Here is a 19,974-nt window from a genome sequence, read left to right on the forward strand (position 1 = left end):
TGGGGCTTGATTCCATGACCCCGGGATCATGACCTGAACATAAGGCAGAAGCTTAACCAACTGATTCACGCAGGAGGCCCACTTGCAGATTATTAATAAATAATGAGGCCACTCCTCATGTAGGGTGAAAGTAAGAACCTCCAGGACTTAAAGGTATTGTGTATGTGTGGAATCAAGTCAGCTGTCAGTGTATTTGGCATATTATCTGTGTCAAATTAACCTTTCTTTATCCAAAGGCAGTAGGAATTTTGTTAGAGTCCATTCATGTGCATACTATTGGGGGTTAAGGTTTCTGATAGGACAAATCGGGACAGAACTTCTGCAAGACCATCTCTTCTTTCGTAACCTCTTCAAGGCATCTTTGATTTCCTTGTTCCTCAGACTGTATATCAATGGATTCAACATGGGAATTACCACAGTGTAGAATACGGATGCAAATCTGTCAAGGCTAGAGGAACCACCAGAGCTGGAACTCAAATAAACAGAGATACTTGAGATATAGAAGAGGGAAACCGCTAGCAGATGAGAAGCACAGGTGTTGAAAGCCTTGGACCTGCCTTTAGCTGAAGTGATCTTCATGATGGACATGACAATATAGCCATAGGATATCATGATAATGAGGGCATTTATTATCCCAAAGACCATTGTTAATATAGCAATCAGCAGTTGTACAAAGAAAGTGTCGGTGCAGGACAGGATTAACAGTTGCGGCATGTCACAGAAGAAATGGTTGATGACATTAGGCCCACAAAAGTGGAGCTGAAACATGGTACACAATTGGGATATAGAAGCAGAGAGTCCAGCCAAATAGGATCCCAGCACCATCCGAATACAGAGGGTGGGTGACATGATTGCTGAATAGAGAAGTGGATTACAAATGGCAGCATATCGATCATAAGCCATGGCTGTCATGAGACAAGACTCACTCAGTCCCATGGTTGAAAAGACAAAGTACTGAACAGCACAACCAACAAAGGTGATAGTCTGCTGCTCTTGGAAAAAGGTGGAGAGCATCTTGGGAGCTGTAGAGGTCACATAGCAGATATCTATGAAGGACAGATTACTGAGGAAGAAGTACATGGGTGTGTGGAGGTGAGAGTCCATCCTTATTAAGATGATGAGGCACAGGTTCCAAGTCAGAGTCAAAATGTAGGTCAGCAGGAATACAACAAAGAGCACTGCTAGGATTCTGGGAAAATCAGAGAATCCCAAAAGGATGAAATAAGTGACCTCTGTAATATTTCCTCCCCCAGTCATTGGCTTGCTGCTTCTGAAATCAGAAAAGAGAGAAGAGAATGCACTGCTGACTCAGGTGAAATGACAGCATTACAATTCTCGTATGTGTCATTTTTTTCCTCCAATGAGTACAGGGAAAGAAGCAATCCTTTACTGTCCTAATGAAAACACCCAGCGTTTCATCTGAAATTGTCAAGAAGTGTGTTGTTAAAAGTGCTTCAAACTAATGATGTCCTATCTGTTGCTTAATTAAATTGAAATTAAAAAAAGAAAAAAAGTCCTTCGGGTTCTCAATTATTTCATGACGTCGTATGAAAATTAAAGAGTTATTTTTGAATTTGACTGAGAACTAAAATAACAGAAATGCTGTGATTATTACAGACATCATTGATTAAAAGTTTTTTTTAAAACTTCTGATAATTCATACATAACCACTGCTTTACAAAAAAATACGTGAAATCACTCTAGATTAAAAATGAGATAGCTTTTCAGTCCCAGATGGTCATCTAGATAATGTTTTAAAATTTCCTCCTTATCCTAAAGAAAAGTTATTTACCGCATTTGTAATAATTTCACAAACTCTTATATGAATGCAGTTAACATATCATTTTCTAAGTGGTCTGGAAAACTATATTATAAGTGATGACTCTGATAATATTTTCTTGAGGCACAGTATATGTGCCCAGTAAAGTTGTGGAACAAGTCTTCTTAGTGAAGTCTTCGTACTAAGTATGCCAAAGGGAAGGTAGTAGAGCTCACTATTGACCCCAACCTTTTTTCAATTTTAGGGTATTTTACTACTTAAGAAACAGCATGGTACTGTAGTTAAAGGTTCAGTCTTTGGAGTTTTGTCTGATTCCCTCTCGCTTTATGAACTTGTCCCAGTAGCTTACACACTAAGATTGATTTACTCAAAATAATGTGAGAACATTAAGAGCCCCTGAACTCTCAGATTACTAGGATAGTTACATGAAAATTCATGGGGATGCTCAGCACACAATTCCGTACACAGTAATTGTTCAATAGGTGTTGGCTATTACCATCATGGATTGCTTACTGATAACCATGAATGACAGCTGTACCCATGGTTAGCAGCGTCAACAGTGCTGTGGGTTAATTTGAGGGATTTCCTGAGGCACCACTGACCTTGTAGACAGTGAGGAATCATTACCTTCTGGGCAGATGTAGATTCAGACCTCATGTAGAAGCAAATCAAACCACCTGGGGCCACGAAGACACAAACACAGAAACAATTTTCCATTTAGTCTGCTTGAGTTTGGGTACACTTGCTCAACTGACAACCAGCAACAAACTATGATGGACCTTGATGCAGAGGAAAAGTAAATAACTTCAATTACCAGGTACTACATAGTATATTTCATACATTTTATTGATACAGTCATCATGTTAGAGCTCACTAACAGATTCGTAATGGATTGCAACTATAGCCTATGCTCCCTAACAAACTGTCGTTCCTTGAGATGAAAGAGTAAATCAATGAGAACAGCTAAGAAATTTTTGAAAAAATATGAATAATTAAAAAGACATGAACTTTCAAGTATTAAAAAGTATTATAAACACTGACAATTCACTATTCTTATAAAAATAGACACATGTCAAAATACCTTGACATTTTAGAAATTTTTAAATATCAGTAAGAATTTAAATATGATAAAATTAGTATTTTTAAATTGAGAGACAAAGGATAAATTCTTGATATGCATGTATGTAATCTTGGTATATGGAAAAAATGTCTGAAATATAACACCAAAACAGTAACTAGAAGAGAAAAATGTAACAATAAACTTGGTTATGAGAGAAAAACCCACTTAATTAAAATACTTCTGAAATACAATTGATAAGGGAAAAAGAGTCACAAAGCATAAAAAGAGAATGTAGCAATGCCCTCAATAAAAAAGGCACTAATCAGATGATGGGGCACTCATATTTAGTACTGATGAGGGTACAAAATGGTTCTACCTTTCTGAAGGAAAAAATTTTTTGCGTTATACAATATCTCTGTCTCTCTTTCTCTCTCACACACACATAGAAACACAGGAAACAATTAAAAATGCCAAAAGTAATGACTGATATGATTTTGATTTCCTTCTTTAGTTTCTCTGTATTTGATCAATTTTTGACAACTGCTCTATATATAGGAAGAAAACTTATTAAGATATATAAATCCTTAAAAGTAAGCACAGAGTAAGACAGAAAGGGAGAGGGGAAGGGGAACTGAAGGGCAGAGAGCACTACTGAGAGAACAGACTTTCAGAATTTCCTGGCTGTGACCTACTGGCTGGGTCATCCTTAGCAAGTTATTAACCTCTCTGTGCCTCAGTTGCCTCATCTATAAATGGCACTAAGAGTACTTATCACCTCAGAGGGTTGCTGCAAGGATTGGTTGACATAAAGGGCTTAAAACAGTAAGGGCTCAATAAATGTTAGCAATTATCATCCCCATTATCATTCCTCTCTGTGTAAGTAAAATAAAGCAAACTAATACTGAAGGAGCTCTTTAGATCAATTATTTTCTAAGGTCTCTAAGCCTAGAGTCAAGAATATCGTTAGGCAATGACTGTATTTATTTCTATCTCGGATTACTCCGTTACCTCCCAGTCAGCTGGACTGTAAACTCCTCATGTCCCTTTTTATGTGCCACCACCACCAGGTACTCTGAGCTGACGAGGCTCTACACAGTACGTGCTCTACTGGAGATGCCTCACTACTTAACGATAAGCACCTTGTATACTAATATTTGTGTTACTGAATAACTACATATTGAACAATGGTTCTTTCACCCCTTTTGGATGCAAAACTAAAATTATCTTATTTCATTTCCATCATGGTTTTATGAGATTGAAAATCTTTCTGTTGACTCCTAAAGTGTTGCCAATATGATTTCTCCACAATTTTATCCAAGATGAGTTGGAGTCAATGAAAATATTTTGAAAATATAAACTCTCAAGCACAACATCGCCCAATACACCAACATAATCGATCAGTTCAGTGAAAAGAAGTCAAGCTTCTGATCAATCACTTGCAGTAAAGCTCTTCACTTTCTTATTACATTCTGGTGACAAAGGCAGCCAGAGGTAAAGGTATTTTATGTGGCTTATCATTCCAAAAAACATAATGAATTCTGGATTGTTTGATAAAATTAATCTTGTTAAACTTTGATAAGGTATAGAAAAAGGGGGAAAATTCACTTTTTGGTTAAGTTTTTGCATGTGTCCACCATTTCCCAAGAAAATTTAAAGAAAAGGTGACTGATGCAAATATTAATTGGAGACTTTACTATGTGCATCTAGCTAATCAAAACCTTTCCAATTCTGACTAAGGAGGACATGGTCAATTCATAAGTTTGTGCAGAGTACAAAATCAGGTAAGGAAAGCCCAGATGCTGCAATGAAGAAAAACAATGTAAGTAAAAAAAAAAAAAGCTTAAAGAGACAGACCAACAATGCCCTGAAGTGAGGCATCTCTGATATCTGTGTTACCCACACCCGTGCCTCCAGACCTGCAGGGACTCCAAAGACGACCACAGAGACCCTTTTGAAAAGGCCAATGGAATTGTACATGAGTACTTGTTATATCATTATTTAGTGACCTGCTTGCCTTTTGTTACTCAAAAATTATCAAAGCTATATAATAACATGAAAATCCAATTAATTAATATTATTATAACAGACTACTTAAACAAAAGAAATTTCAAAGAGTCCTTAGGATGAAGTTGGAAAATCTAGACAAGAATATGGGATCTTAGGAAATTTTTTGGTTTAATTAAATGTTTTTTTATTATATTATGTTAGGCACCATACAGTACATCCCTGGTTTTTGATGTAAAGTTCGATGATTCATTAGTTGCGTATAACACCCAGTGCACCATGCAATACGTGCCCTCCTTACTACCCATCACCAGCCTATCCCATTCCCCCACTCCCCTCCCCTCTGAAGCCCTCAGTTGATTTCTCAGAGTCCATAGTCTGTCATACTTCATTCCCCCTTCTGATTACCCCCCCCTTTCTTTCTATTATTAATTCAGCACTCAATTATTGACTTCTAAAATTTGTTAGCTTTTATAAACATCTCCTCATTAGATTTTTTTTGCCTCAATAGATTTAAATAATCCACTTATCTGCCATTTTACAGGTAAAACAATACAAAACAAAACAAAAAAAAACCCCAGGAGGTAACAGAGCTGAAGTTCACAGCCTTAAGAAATTGCAGAACTGGAACTCAACATACATCCCTCATCCCAGAATGATCCCTGAAATTTTAGATAAGACATTAATCTTTTCAATGAGGGTCAGAGAATTTAGGTAAGGAGACAGAGAACCCAAGAAAGAGCCCACGGTGGAGGGTGTGGGAGTGAGGAAGAGGTGAAGAATGCCAGAGACTGAGGACCATAAACCTTGCTCCACACAGGTCCTACTGAAAGTATCACGTGGCTATCAAGATAACATAAAATCCACTGTGCTTACCAAGTCTTGCCCTCTCACCTTGACCCAGATTCCCAAGAAGAGAGATCTTTTGCCAAAGGCTGAAACTGCTTATTTCTCTTCCAAAGGAATTTTTCATATGGGTTATTGCTCTCCAAGATGGGAGACATTGGCCATGAAATAGGCTGTCCACTCAGATTAACAGAGATACTCCCAACTGGAGATCATCTTAACTGTGCCATTGTTAAGGGCAGAGATAATAGGAGAAAAGACAATTAGAGATATAAAACCCTCTGGGTACTTGTTCTCTGGAGTCACTGTTGTCATGGAGGTTTTATCCCTGCTAATTTCACGTCTCATTTTGCCATGTGCCTTCTGGCTCCATTCTCCACTTCCCCCATAGTCCAATCATGTCCATATGATTATAGAATTTCTGTTAGAATCTGAAGAGTAATTAGACCTGGAAAGAACGTAGGAATATTCCAGTCCAATACCTTTAATTACCAAGTGAGGAACCTAAAGCCAGAGGAGCTAAAAGCTTTGCTCAAGATGACACTGGTAACATACTAGCTGGTAAATACCTCAGTTGAAATAAATTAGATATCTGAACATTTCCTTGTACACATAGCACTTTTATTTTAGATATATACATCCGTACATTTTCTCAAATATCTGACCAGGTCCAAACATCACAGCAGCCTATGAGGCGGACATGGAATTATTTCCTATGCATAAGCAAGGAAATTGAGGCAGTAAGAAAATCAGTAAAACTAATTCATGACAGAGCCATGACTTATCATGGTTACAACCTGGGGCATTGGTATCAACCACTCTGGGTAAAATTCTGACCCTTCCACTTGATGACTGTGTGACCATGAGCAAATTCACCTCTCCCAGCCTCAGGATTATCACCTGAGGATTACCATAAAAGGGGGTTGAGAGTAGTAGCTACTTCATAGAGTAGGTCTTCATAGAGAGAAGCAAATTGGATAATACTTATAAAGCACTTACCAGGGATGCATTACAAGCCTGCCTTCTATTAATACTCATTGTAATTTCTATGTTCTGATTTGGAGTTATTTCCAAAGTTATGCTGCATTACTAATCCCTCACTAAAAATATCTACTTAACATCATTACCACAAACATTTTTTGCCTCTTTCTTTCTAGGGGTTGTTTGTTTCTAGTTTTTTGAAATGGAAGTCATCTACCCTACCAGTGACTAGGGATACAGAAATGTTTTAGATAAGGTCCCATTCTTGATTTGATCTACTTCAACTATTCTCACTTCTAGGGAGAAATGGGTGGGGAGGCAATGAATTACTTGACTCTTGCTCATAGGTTAGTACTTACATATTCCCTTTGATAAGACCTGTAATAACTTAATCCTTAAACTGAGCAGGTTCTTAAGATAGTTTAAAGGTATAACACCAAAAGTATTAGAATGTGGGCACCATGGCCACAAAATAGACGTCATGTTTTGGTCACAAAGAACCATGTATGTTCCACAAATCACACTTTGTGATATTCAAATGAATGGTCGCTACAGTGCGAAGACTGTGTCCGACCTCTATGTGCCCAAAGTTTCTATCTGTAATATCTGCAATATAGTTTCTACCTTGCCATCTTCATATGGTAACAGAAAAAATCCAATCTAAATGATGTAACTATGTGAAGTATAATGTTCTGTATAAATAATAATGTAATACGTGTGAAATTAGTCCATAATGTCTTGAATGGAAAAAAAATCTTTTTAAATTTTTCTTGAAAATCTCTTAGTTGGACTCTGTGTCTTCATGGAAGTCCAAGTCTCCTAGCTCTTCTGCTCCTGATCAACTTAAGGTCCTGGAATCCCTAGGAAGCTCAGATCAGGGACTCACTTCCTGCACCCTAAACACACCCTGACAGCCATCATATCTTGTGAAGCTAACTATCTGAGGTCTTACACATTCTCTGGAAACATACCAAGCACCATGATCCAGGCCTGCCTATGCCAAGAAACTAACATTATATAACTTTCAGGTGTACAGTATAAGCAACATCTATATACACTACAACGTGATCACCAGCAAAAGTCTAGTTACCACTCATCACCATACAATTGACCCCCTTCCCCATTTTAACACTCCCCACTCTCCTTCCTCTCTGGTAACCATCAGTTGTTCTCTGTACCTGTGAGTTTGTTTTTGTTTTACTACGTTAGTTTATCTTGTGTCTTTAGATGAAATATATATGAGGGAAATCATATATTTGTGTCTCTCCATCTGTCTTATTTCACATAGCATAATATCTTCAAGGTCCATCCATATTGTCACAGATGACAAACTTTCATTCTTCTTTATGGCTGAGTAGTATTCCATTTTGCATATATTTTTTTATTAAAGATTTTATTTATTTATTTATTTGAGACCGAGAGACTGCTCATGACCAGGGAAGGACAGAGGGAGAAGGAGAGAGAGAATCCCAAGCAGACTCCACACTGAGCATGGAGCCCAACGCAGTGCTTGATCCCACGACCCTGAGATTATGCCTTGAGACAAAATCAAGAGTCAGACACCCAACCAACTGAGCCACCCACGTGCCCTCACATCCTTTCTACCCACTCATCCACTGATGGACACTAAGGTTGTTCCCCAGTGTTGGCTATGGTAAAGAATGCTGCGATTAACATAAGAGTACATATATCTTTCTGAATTCGTGTTTCTGATTTCTTTGGATAAATATCCAGAAGTAGAATAGCTGGATCATATGGTAGATCTACTCTTAGTTTTCTGAGGAACCTCCATACTGTTTTCCAAAGTGGCTGAACCAACTTACATTCCCACTAACACTGCACAAGAGTTCCCTTTTCTCCACATCCTCTCCAACACTTGTTATTTCTTGTCTTGTTGCTACTAGCCATTCTGACTGGTGTAAGTGCTATCTCATTGTGCTTTTGATTTGCATTTCCCTGATGAACAGGGATGTTGAGCATCTTTTCCTACGTCCGTTGGCCATAGGTCTTCTTTGGAATTACTTCTGTTCAGGTCTTCTGCCCAGTTTTTAAATTGGATTGTTTGGCTTTTTTCTGTTGTGTATCAGTTCTTTATATATTTTGGATATTAACCTCTTGTCAGATATATCATTTTCAAATACTTTCTGCCATTCAGTGAGTTGCCTTTTCGTATCAATGATGGTTTCCTTCACTGTTTTTCCTTCACAAGCTTTTTCTTTGATGTAGTCTCATTTGTTTGTGTTTGCTTTTGTTTCCCTTGCCTTTGGCATCAGATCCACAAACACATCAGTTAACTCTGATGTCGAGGAGCTTGCTGCCTATGTTTCCTTCTAGGAATTTTATGGTTTCAGGTCTTACATTCAAGTCTTTAATCCATTTTTTAAAATTTTTATTATGTTATGTTAGTCACCATACAGTACATCATTAGTTTTTGATGTAGTGTTCCATGATTCATTGTTTGCATATAACACCCAGTGCTCCACGCAATATGTGTCCCCCTTAATACCCATTTTGACTTAATTTTTGTGAATGGTATTAGATAGTGGTCTAGTTTTATTTTTTTCCATGAGGTTGTCCAGTTTTACCAGCACCATTTATTGAAGAGCCTGCTTAATTTTTCTATTGTGTGCTCTTGGCTCCTTGTTGTAAACTAATTATCTATAACTGTGTGAGTTTTCTCCTAAGCTCTCAATGCCATTGATATGTGTATCTGTTCTTGTGCCAATATCATATTCTTTTGATTCCTATAGATTGTTAGTGTCATTTAAGTCAGGGAGTATAATGCCTCCAGCTCTGTTCTTCCATCTCAAGGTTGCTTTGGGCTATTCACATTATCTTGTGGTTCCATATAAGTTTTAAAATTGTTTATTCAGGTTGTGTGAAGAATGCTATTGGAATTTCGATAGGAATTGTATTTAATCTGTAGATTGCTTGGGAAAGTATAGTTATATTAACAATACTAATTCTTCTAATCCATGAGCATTATGCATCTTTCCATTTATTTGTGTTCTTCAATTTCTTTTATCATTATGTTATACCAGTCTTTCACGTCCTTAGTTAAATTCATTCCTAAATATTTTATAATATTTGATACAATTGTAAATGAGAATTCTTTCTTAATTTCTCCTCCTGCTAGCTCATTATTAGTGTATAGAAATGTTGCAGGCTTTTATTTTATTGATTGATTGTTGTCCCGTAACTTTACTAAATTTGTTATTAGATCTAACAGTTTCTAGACTGTAGAATACATGATTCTACAAAGACCAACAATGTTACATCATCTTTTCCTACTTGAATGCATTTTATTTCTTCTCTTGTCTATTCACACTGACTAGTACTCCCAGTGCTATGTATAATAAAAGTGGTGAGAGGAGGCATGCTTTTCCTGTTCCTGATTTTAGAAGGAAAGCATTCGGCTGTCTACCATTGAGCATAATGTTATTAGTGAGTTGTTTTATATGGCCTTATTATGTGGAGATGGTCTATGCCAAATTTGTTGACAGTTGGTTTTTTTATCATGTCTGGAAGTTGAATTTTGTCAAATGCTTTTTCTGCATCTATTGGAAAGAACATATGTTTACCCTTCATTTTGTTAATGTGTTATATCACACGGATTGTTTTGGTGATGTTGAACCATCCTTGCATAACTGAAATAAATCCCCCTTGATTAAGGTATATGAAAATTTTTTAAATAAAGATTTTATTTATGTTTTTGTCAGAGAGAGAGAGAGAGAAGGACAGCATGCACAAGTAAGGGTGCAGCAGGCAGAGGGAGAAGCAGACTCTCCCTTGAACAAAGAGCCCTATGTGGGACTCGATCCCAGGAGCCTGAGACCATGACCTGAGCCAAAGGCAGATGCTTAACCATCTGAGCCTTCCAGGTGTCACAGTATATGATCCAGTTAATGTATTCTGGAATTCACTGTACATTATTTTCTTGAAGACTTTTGGATCTATGTTCATAAGGCACAATGGGTTGTATTTACTACTCATTTGGTGTCCTTGTCTGTTTTGGTATTAGGGTAATGCGGCCCACGTAAAATGAGATCAAAAGTATTCCTTCCTATTCTACTTTTTGGAAGAATCTGAGAATAAATGGCATTAATTCATTTTAAATATTTGGTAACATCACCAGAGAAGCTCTCCGGTTGTGGACTTTTGTTTTGGGAGGTTTTTGATTACTGATTCAATCACCTTACTAGTAACTGGTCTATTCATATCTTCTATATCCTCAAGGTTCAGTCTTGGTAGTCTGTACGTTTACAGGAATTTGTCCAATTCTCCTAGATTGTCCAATTTTTTACTTGTAATTATTCATAGTCTCTTAAAATCTGTTCTTTTTCTGTGGTATCCAACTTCTTTTCTTTCATTTCTAATTTTCTTTACCTCATTCTGCTCATTTTTCTTGGTCTAAAGAAATGTCTGTCTTGTTAGGTTTATTCCTAGGTATCTTATGGCTTTTGGCCCAATTGTAAATGGCATCAATTCCTTGCTTTCTCTTTCTTCTGTCTCATTGTTAGTGTATAGAAATGCAACTGATTTCTGTGCATTGATTTTATATCCTGCCATGTTGCTGAGTTCCTGCTTCATTCTAGCAATTTCAAGGTCCTTCTGGTTTTCCACATGGAATATCATGTCATCTTTGAAGAGTGAGAGTTTGCCTTGTTGCTTGCCAGTTTGAATGCCTCTTATTTCTTTTTGTTCTCCGAATGCTGAGGTCAGGACTTCTAGTACTATGTCGAACAACAGTGCTGAGCATGGCCATCCCTGTCCCCTTCCTGACCTTAAGGGAAAACCTCTCAGTTTTTTCCCATTGAGAACGATACTCACTGTGGGCTTTTCATAGATGAAAAGTTTTAATAGTTTTAATCAAAAAAAGGATGCTATATTTTGTCAAATGCTTTTTCTGCACCAATTGAGAAGATCATATGGTTCTTGTCCTTTCTTTTCTTAATGTGATGTATAACGTTGATTGATTTGCAGATGTTGAGCCACCCTTGCAGCCCAGACATAAAACTCCCTTGGTCTGGTGAATAATCCTTTTAATGTACTGTTGGATTCTATTAGCTAGTATCTTGGTGAATTATGGCATCATGTTCATCAGGGATATTGGTCTGTAATTCCCCGTTTTGATGGGTTCTTTGTCTGGTTTTGGGATCAAAGTAATGCTGGCCTCATAGAATGAGTTTGGAAGTTTACCTTCCTTTTCTACTTCATGAAACAACTTCAGAAGAATAGGTATTAGGTGGCTGTTTGAATGTTTGGTAGGATTCTTCTGGGAAGCCACCTGGCCCTGGATTTCTACTGCTGAGAGATTTTTGATTATTGCTTCAATTTCCTGCATCTCTTCAGAATTTCTATTTCTTCCTGTTTCAGTTTTGGTAGTTTATAAGTTTCCAGTATGCATTCATTTCTTCCAGATAACCTACTTTTTTGGCATATATGTGCTCACAATAAGTTCTTAAAATTTTCTGTATTTCCTTGGTGTTGGTTGTGATCTCTCCTCTTTCATTCATGATTTTATTAATTTGGGTCCTTTCTCTTCTCTTTTTGATAAGTCTGTCTAGGGGATTATGTATCTTATTAGTTCTTTCAAAGAACCAGCCTGTAATTTCATTGATCTGTTCTATTGTTCTTCTGATTTCTATTTCAATGATTTCTGCTCTAATCTTTAGAATTTCCCTTCTCCTGCTTGGATTAAGCTTTAACGCTGTTCTTTCTCCAGCTCTTTTGGGTGTAAGCTTAGCAATTAAGGATCAATAGTCTACAAACTACAGAACACTTATGAAAGAAATTGAGGAAGACACAAAGAAATGGAAATACATTCCACAGTCATGGATCGGAACAATAAATATTGTTGAAATGTCCATGCTACCCAGAACACTCTGCACATTCAGTGCAATCCCTATCAAAATACCAACAACATTTTTCACAGAGCTGGAACAAATAATCCTAAAATTTATATAGAACCAGAGAAGACCTCGAATATCCAGATGAATGTTGAAAAAGGAAACCAAAGTTGGAGGCATGACGAAGCCAGACTTCGAGCCACATTCCAAAGCTGTAATCATCAAGACAGTATGGTATTGGTACAAAAACAGACATGCAGATCAATGGAATAGAATAAAGAACCCATGGGGCGCCTGGGTAGCACAGTTGTTAGGCGGCTGCCTTCGGCTCCGGGCGTAATCCCGGCATTCTGGGATCGAGCCCCACATCGGCTCCTCCACTGGGAGCCTGCCTCTTCCTCTTCCACTCCCCCCTGCTTGTGTTCCCTCTCTCGCTGGCTGTCTCTCTGTCAAAAAAATAAACAAAATCTTAAAAAAAAAAAAAAAGAATAGAGAACCCAGAATTGGACTCTCAATTCTATTGCCAACTAATCTTCGACAAAGCAGGAAAGAATATCCTATGGAAAAATGTCTCTTCAATAAATGGTGCTGGGAAAATTGGACAGCCACATGTAGAAGAATGAAACTGGACCATTCGTTTACACCATACACAAAGATAAACTCAAAATGGATGAAAGACCTCATGTGAGATAGGAATCCATCAAACTCCTAGAGGAGAACATAGGCAGTAACGTCTTTGACCTTGGATGCAGCAACCTCTTGCTGGACATGTCTCCAAAGGAAAGGAAAACAAAAGCAAAAATGAACTATTGGGACTTCGAAAAAACCAAAAGCTTCTGCAGAGCTAGGGAAACCATCAACAAAACTAAGCGGCAGGGAATGGGAGAAGATATTTGCAGATGACAAACAGATAAAGAGCTGGTATCCAAGATCTATAAAGAACTTCTCAAATTCATTGCCAAAATAAACAAATAATCAAGTCAAGATATGGGCAGAAGACATGAGCAGACATTTCTCCAAAGAAGGCATACAAACGGCCAACAGACACATGCAAAAATGCTTCCCATCACTTGGCATGCGGGAAATACAAATCAAAACCACAATGAGATACCACCTCATCCTCACACCAGTCAGAATGGCTAAAATTAACAAGACAGGAAACAACAAATGTTACGGAGGATGTGGAGAAAGGGGTAACACTGCTGGTGGGAATCTAAGCTGGTACAGCAACTCTGGAAAACAGTATGGAGGTTCCTCAAGGTGTTGAAAATAGAGCTACCCGGGGAGGAGTTAAGATGGCAGAGGAGTAGGGGACCCCTTTTTCAGCTGGTCCCCTGAGTCGAGCTGGATAGGTACCAGACCAGCCTGAACATTCACGGAATTAGCCTGAGACGCAGGAAGATACATCTGGATCTCTACAAATGAACATCTCCAGCGCTGAGTATTGAGGTACGAAGCAGGGAGCCGTGAAACCGCGCACAGATATCGGAAGATAAACGGAAGGGGGAGGGAGCCGCAGAGTTCAGGCGCCAGGAAGCAGTAGCCACCTGCACAGGGGAGTGGGCGGAGTCGCGGACCTGCAACCGGGAGAGAGCGGACTGTGACCACGAGCGGGGAGCTTGCACCGCCAGACTTCTCACGGAATTCCGGTGTGCTCACTGGAACCAGACTGAGACCAGGAGCTCCGGGAGCGCACAAGGGTGACTGGCTGCTGGCGGTGTTAGAAACACAAAGGACAGAGACACGATGGCCCTAGAAATGAGGGCTGGGATGCCGGGTGTGAGGTGCACATCCCAGGACGCTGCAGGGTTGAGCAGCACCAACAGCAACAGAGTTAAAGTGGCCAGAACATCAGTGGAGAATGGTCCACAATCCCTCTGTTCTGAGACAGAAGCTGAGATTCAGCCACTGCTGCTCTGACTCTCAGAAGAGGCACAGCAAACCACCAGGGAAAGCCGCCAGAGAACAAATGCCTGGAAATACCGGCTCACAGTGTGCCCACCCCCATTCCCCCTCACAGGGGACACGGAGACTCTACCCAAACAGGCTTGCCTGAGTATTGGCATGGCAGGCCCCTCCCCCAGAAGTCAGGCTGAAAAATCAAGAAGCCCACATCCCGGGGTGCCTGGGTGGTGCAGTCCTTAAGCGTCTGTCTTAGGCTCAGGGTGTGATCCCAGCGTTCCTGAATCGAGTCCCACATCGGGCTCCTCCGCTGGGAGCCTGCTTCTTCCTCTCCCACTCCCCTGCTTGTGTTCCCTCTCTCGCTGGCTGTCTCTCTGTCACATAAATAAATAAAATCTTAAAAAAAAAAAAAAAAGCCCACATCCCTAAGATCCCTATAAAACAAGGGCACACGGCCTGGGTCCCGGTCAATAATTTGGGCTCTGGACAACCCTGCAACCTCTCCTCATCAGAATGACGAGAAGGAGAAATCCCCCCCCCCCAGCAAAAAAAAAAAAAAGACAGAGTCTGTGGCCTCTGCCACAGAACTAAGGGATATGGATATAACCAAATTATCAGAAATGGAATTCAGAGTAACAATGGTCAAGATGATGTGTAGACTTGAAAAAAGTATTAACGAAAATGTTAATGAGAATATAGAATCTCTAAGGGTGGAAATGAGAGTGAATCTGGCAGAAATTAAAATTATATGAGCCAAATGCAGTCAAAACTAGAGGCTTTGACGGCCAGGGTGATGAGGTAGAAGAACGTATCAGTGAATTGGAGGATGGGTTAGTAGAAGAAAAAGCTAAAATAGAATCTGGACTAAAAAAAATCCACGCTCAGGAATGTAGGTTACGGGAGATTACTGACTCAATGAAACGTTCCAGTGTCAGAATCATCGGCATCCCCGAGTGGGTGGAGAAAAACAGAGGTCTAGAAGAGATATTTGAACAAATTGTAGCTGAAAACTTCCCTAATCTAGCAAAGGAAACAAACATTCATGTCCAAGAGGCAGAGAGGACCCCTCCCAAGCTCAACCATGACAAACCTATGCCATGTCACGTCATAGTGCAATTTGCAAATATTAGATCCAAGGATACAGTATTGAAAGCAGACAGGGCAAAGAAATTTCTCACGTACCAAGGCAAAGGTATCAGAATTACATCAGACCTGTCTACACAGACCTGGAATGAGAGAAAGGGTTGGGGGGGCATTTTTAAAACTCTTTCAGAGAAAAACATGCAGCCAAGGATCCTTTATGCTGTAAGGCTGTCATTCAGAATTGATGGAGAAATAAAGACCTTCCAGAATTGCCAGTCATTGACCAATTTCGTAACCACGAAACCAGCCCTACAGGAGATATTAAGGGGGGTTCTATAAAAGTAAAAAGGCCCCAAGAGTGATACAGAACAGAAAGTCACAATCTATAGAAACAAAGACGTTACTGGAAACATGGCATCATTAAAATCATATCTCTCAATAATCAGTCTCAATGTAAATGGCCTAAATGCTCCCATAAAACACCACAGGGTTGCAGATTGGATAAAAAGACTTGACCCATCCATTTGCTGTCTAAAAGAGACTCATTTTGAACCCAAAGATACATTCAGACTGAAAGTAAAGGGATGGAATACCATCTTTCATGCCAATGGACCTCAAAAGAAAGCTGGGGTAGCAATTCTCATAGCAGACAGATTGGATTTTAAACTAAAGACTATAGTTAGAGACACAGAAGGGCACTATATTATTCTTAAAGGATGTATACAACAAGTGGATATGACAATTATAAATATATATGCCCCCAACAGGGGAGCAGCAAGATACACAAGCCAACTCTTAACAACAATAAACAAACATATAGATAAAAATACACTAATAGTAGGAGACCTCAACACTCCACTATCAGCAATAGACAGATCACCTAAGCAAGAAATCAGCAAAGAAACAAGAGCTTTGAATGCCATACTCGACGAGTTGGACCTCATAGATATATATAGAACACTACACCCCAGAACCAAAGAATACTCATTCTATTCTTTTTTTTTTTAATAATGATTTTTTATTTTATTATGTTAGTCACCATACAGTACATCCCTGGTTTCCAATGTAAGGCTCGATGATTCATTAGTTGTGTATAACACCCAGTGCACCATGTAATATGTGCCCTCCTTACTACCCATCACCAGCCTATCCCATTCCCCCACTCCCCTCCCCTCTGAGGCCCTCAGTTTGTTTCTCATAGTCCGTAGTCTCTCATGTTTCATTCCCCCTTCTGATTACCCCCCCTTTCTTTATCCCTTTCTTCCCGTACTGATCATCCTAGTTCTTATGTTCCATAGATGAGAGAAATCATATGATAGTTGTCTTTCTCTGCTTGACTTATTTCACTTACCATTATCTCCTTCAGTGCCGTCCATGTTGTAGCAAATGTTGAGAACTCGTTCTTTCTGATAGCTGAGTAATATTCCATTGTATATATGGACCACAACTTCTTAATCCAGTCATCTGTTGAAGGGCATCTCGGCTCCTTCCACGATTTAGCTATTATGGACATTGCTGCTATGAACATTGGGGTGCATATGGCCCTTCTCTTTACTACGTCTGTATCTTTGGGGTAAACACCCAGTACTGCAATGGCTGGATCATAGGGTAACTCAATTTTTAACTTTTTAAGGGACCTCCACACTGTTTTCCAGAGTGGCTGTACCAACTTGCATTCCCACCAACAATGTAGGAGGGATCCCCTTTCTCCACATCCTCTCCAACAATTGTCTCTTGCCTTGTCTATTTTTGCCATTCTAACCGGCGTAAGGTGGTATCTCAGTGTGGTTTGATTTGAATTTCCTTGATGGCTAATGATTTTGAACATTTTTTCATGTGTCTGTTAGCCATTTGTATGTCTTCATTGGAAAAGTGTCTGTTCATATCTTCTGCCCATTTTTTGATTTGTTTATTTGTTTCTCGTGTATTGAGTTTGAGAAGTTCTTTGTAGATCTTGGATACCAGTCCTTTATCTGTAGTGTCATTTGCAAACATATTCTCCCATTCCGTGGGCTGCCTCTTAGTTTTTTTGACTGTTTCCTTGGCTGTGCAGAAATTTTTAATCTTGATGAAGTCCCATAAATTCATTTTATCTTTTGTTTCTCTTGCCTTTAGGGATGTATCATGAAAAAGGTTGCTTTGGCTGATGTTGTAGAGGTTGCTGCCTATGTTCTCCTCTAGAATTTTGATGGATTCCTGTCTCACATCGAGGTCTTTCATCCATTTGGAGTTTATTTTTGTGTATGGTGTGAGATAGTGGTCGAGTTTCATTCTTTTGCATGTAGCTGTCCAATTTTCCCAGCACCATTTATTGAAGAGACTGTCTTTTTCCCACCGGATGTTTTTTCCTGCTTTATCAAAGATTAGTTGCCCAAAGAGCCGAGGGTCCATTTCTGGGCTCTCTATTCAGTTCCATTGGTCTATGTGTCTGTTTTTGTGCCAGTACCATGCTGTCTTTGTGATCACAGCTTTGTAGTACAGCTCGAAATCCAGCATTGTGACGCCCCCAGCTTTGTTTTTCCTTTTCAACAGTTCCTTGGAGATTCGGGGCCTTTTCTGGTTCCATACAAATTTAAGGACTATTTGTTCCAGTTCTTTGAAAAATGTCCTCGGTATTTTGATCGGGATAGCATTGAAAGTGTAGATTGCTCTGGTTAGCATGGACATTTTAACTATGTTAATTCTTCCGATCCATGAGCATGGAATATCTTTCCATCTTTTTTATGTCTTCCTCAATGTCTTTCAAGAGTGATTTACAGTTTCTAGAATATAGGTCCTTTACGTCTCTGGTTAAGTTAATTCCAAGGTAACGTATGGGTTTTGGTGCTATTGTAAATGGGATGGATTCCCTAATTTCTCTTTCTTCGGTCTCGTTATTTGTGTACAGAAATGCAACTGATTTCTGAGCATTGATTTTGTATCCCGCCACGTTACTGAATTGCTCTATAACTTCTAATAGTTTGGGAGTGGCTTCTTTTGGGTTTTCCATATAGAGTATCATGTCATCTGCGAAGAGAGACAGTTTGACTTCTTCTTTGCTGATTTGAATACCTTTGATCCCTTTTTGTCGTCTGATTGTTGTTGCAAAGACTTCTAGTACTATGTTGAATAATAGTGGCGAGAGTGGGCATCCTTGTCGAGTTCCTGATCTTAAGGGAAAGGCTTCCAGCTTTTCCCCATTGAGAATAATATTTGCAGTAGGCTTTTCATAGATGGCTTTTATGAGATTGAGAAATGTACCTTCTATTCCTACACTCTGAAGGGTTTTAATCAGGAAAGGATGCTGTATTTTGTCAAATGCTTTTTCGGCATCGATTGAGAGGATCATATGGTTCCTGAGTCTTTTCTTGTTGATATGATGTATCATGCTGATTGATTTGTGAATATCGAACCACTCTTGCATCCCAGGTATGAATCCCACTTGATTGTGATGTTTCGCGGGTGCCGACTGCGAGTCCACCCGCTCCCCCGTGCAGGTGGCCCGCCAGCCGCCAGCCACCCCGCGCACGGTCCGGGAACTCCCGGTCTCAGTCTGGATCCCGTGAGCACACCGGGGTTCTGGTGTTCTGCGAGAAGCCTGGTGGCGTGTGCACCCGGTTCAGGGTCTCAGTTCGCTGTTTCGCGGGTGCCGACCACGAGTCCGCCCGCTCCCCCGTGCAGTTGGCTGCCGCTTCCTGGCTCCCAAATGCGGCGGCTCCCTCCCCCTTCCATTTATCTTCCGATATCTGTGCGCGGTTTTACGGCTCCCCTCTTCGTACCTCAATACTCAGCGCTGGAGATGTTCATTTGTAGAGATCCAGATGCATCTTCCTGCGTCTCAGGCTGATTCCGTGGTTATTTAGGCTGGTCTGGTACCTATCCAGCTTGACTCAGGGGACCGGCTGAAAAAGGGGTCCCCTACTCCTCTGCCATCTTAACTCCTCCCCCCTACTCATTCTATTCTAATGCCCATGGAACATTCTCAAGAATAGACCATGTTCTGGGTCACAAAACAGGTCTCAACCAATACCAAAAGATTGAAATTATTCCCTGCATATTCTCGACCACAACGCTCTGAAATTGAAACTCAACCACAAGGAAAAATTTGGAAGAAACTCAAACACTTGGAGACGAAGAACCATCCTGCCCAGGAATGACTCGATAAACCAGGAAATCAAAAATCAATTTAAACAATTTATGGAGACCAACGAGAATGAAAACACAACGGTCCAAAACCTATGGGATACTGCAAAGGCAGTCCTAAGGGGGAAATACAAAGCCATCCAAGCCTCACTCAAAAGAATAGAAAAATCTAAAATGCAGTTTCTATATTCTCACCTCAAGAAGCTGGAGCAGCAACAGACAGGCCTAATCCACGCATGAGGAAGCAGTTGACCAAGATTAGAGCAGAAATCAATGAATTAGAAACCAGTAGTACAGGGGCGCCTGGGTGGCACAGCAGTTAAGCGTCTGCCTTTGGCTCAGGGCGT

General features: G+C 39.8%; 1 protein-coding gene across 1 annotated transcript; it reads right to left on the reverse strand.

Moving 5' to 3' along the window:
- Nucleotides 1–273: 273 nt before the first annotated feature.
- LOC123784986 (olfactory receptor 5AN1-like) lies at nt 274–1,257 on the reverse strand. The gene has a single exon (XM_045786519.2). It carries the CDS (start codon nt 1,255–1,257, stop codon nt 274–276), a length of 984 nt encoding a protein of 327 aa, XP_045642475.2.
- Between the last annotated feature and the right edge of the window lie 18,717 nt (nt 1,258–19,974).

The sequence above is a fragment of the Ursus americanus genome, chromosome 24, assembly GCF_024610735.1.
Source record: "Ursus americanus isolate L20-20 chromosome 24, mUrsAme1.1.p, whole genome shotgun sequence".
NCBI classification, from domain to species: domain Eukaryota; kingdom Metazoa; phylum Chordata; class Mammalia; order Carnivora; family Ursidae; genus Ursus; species Ursus americanus.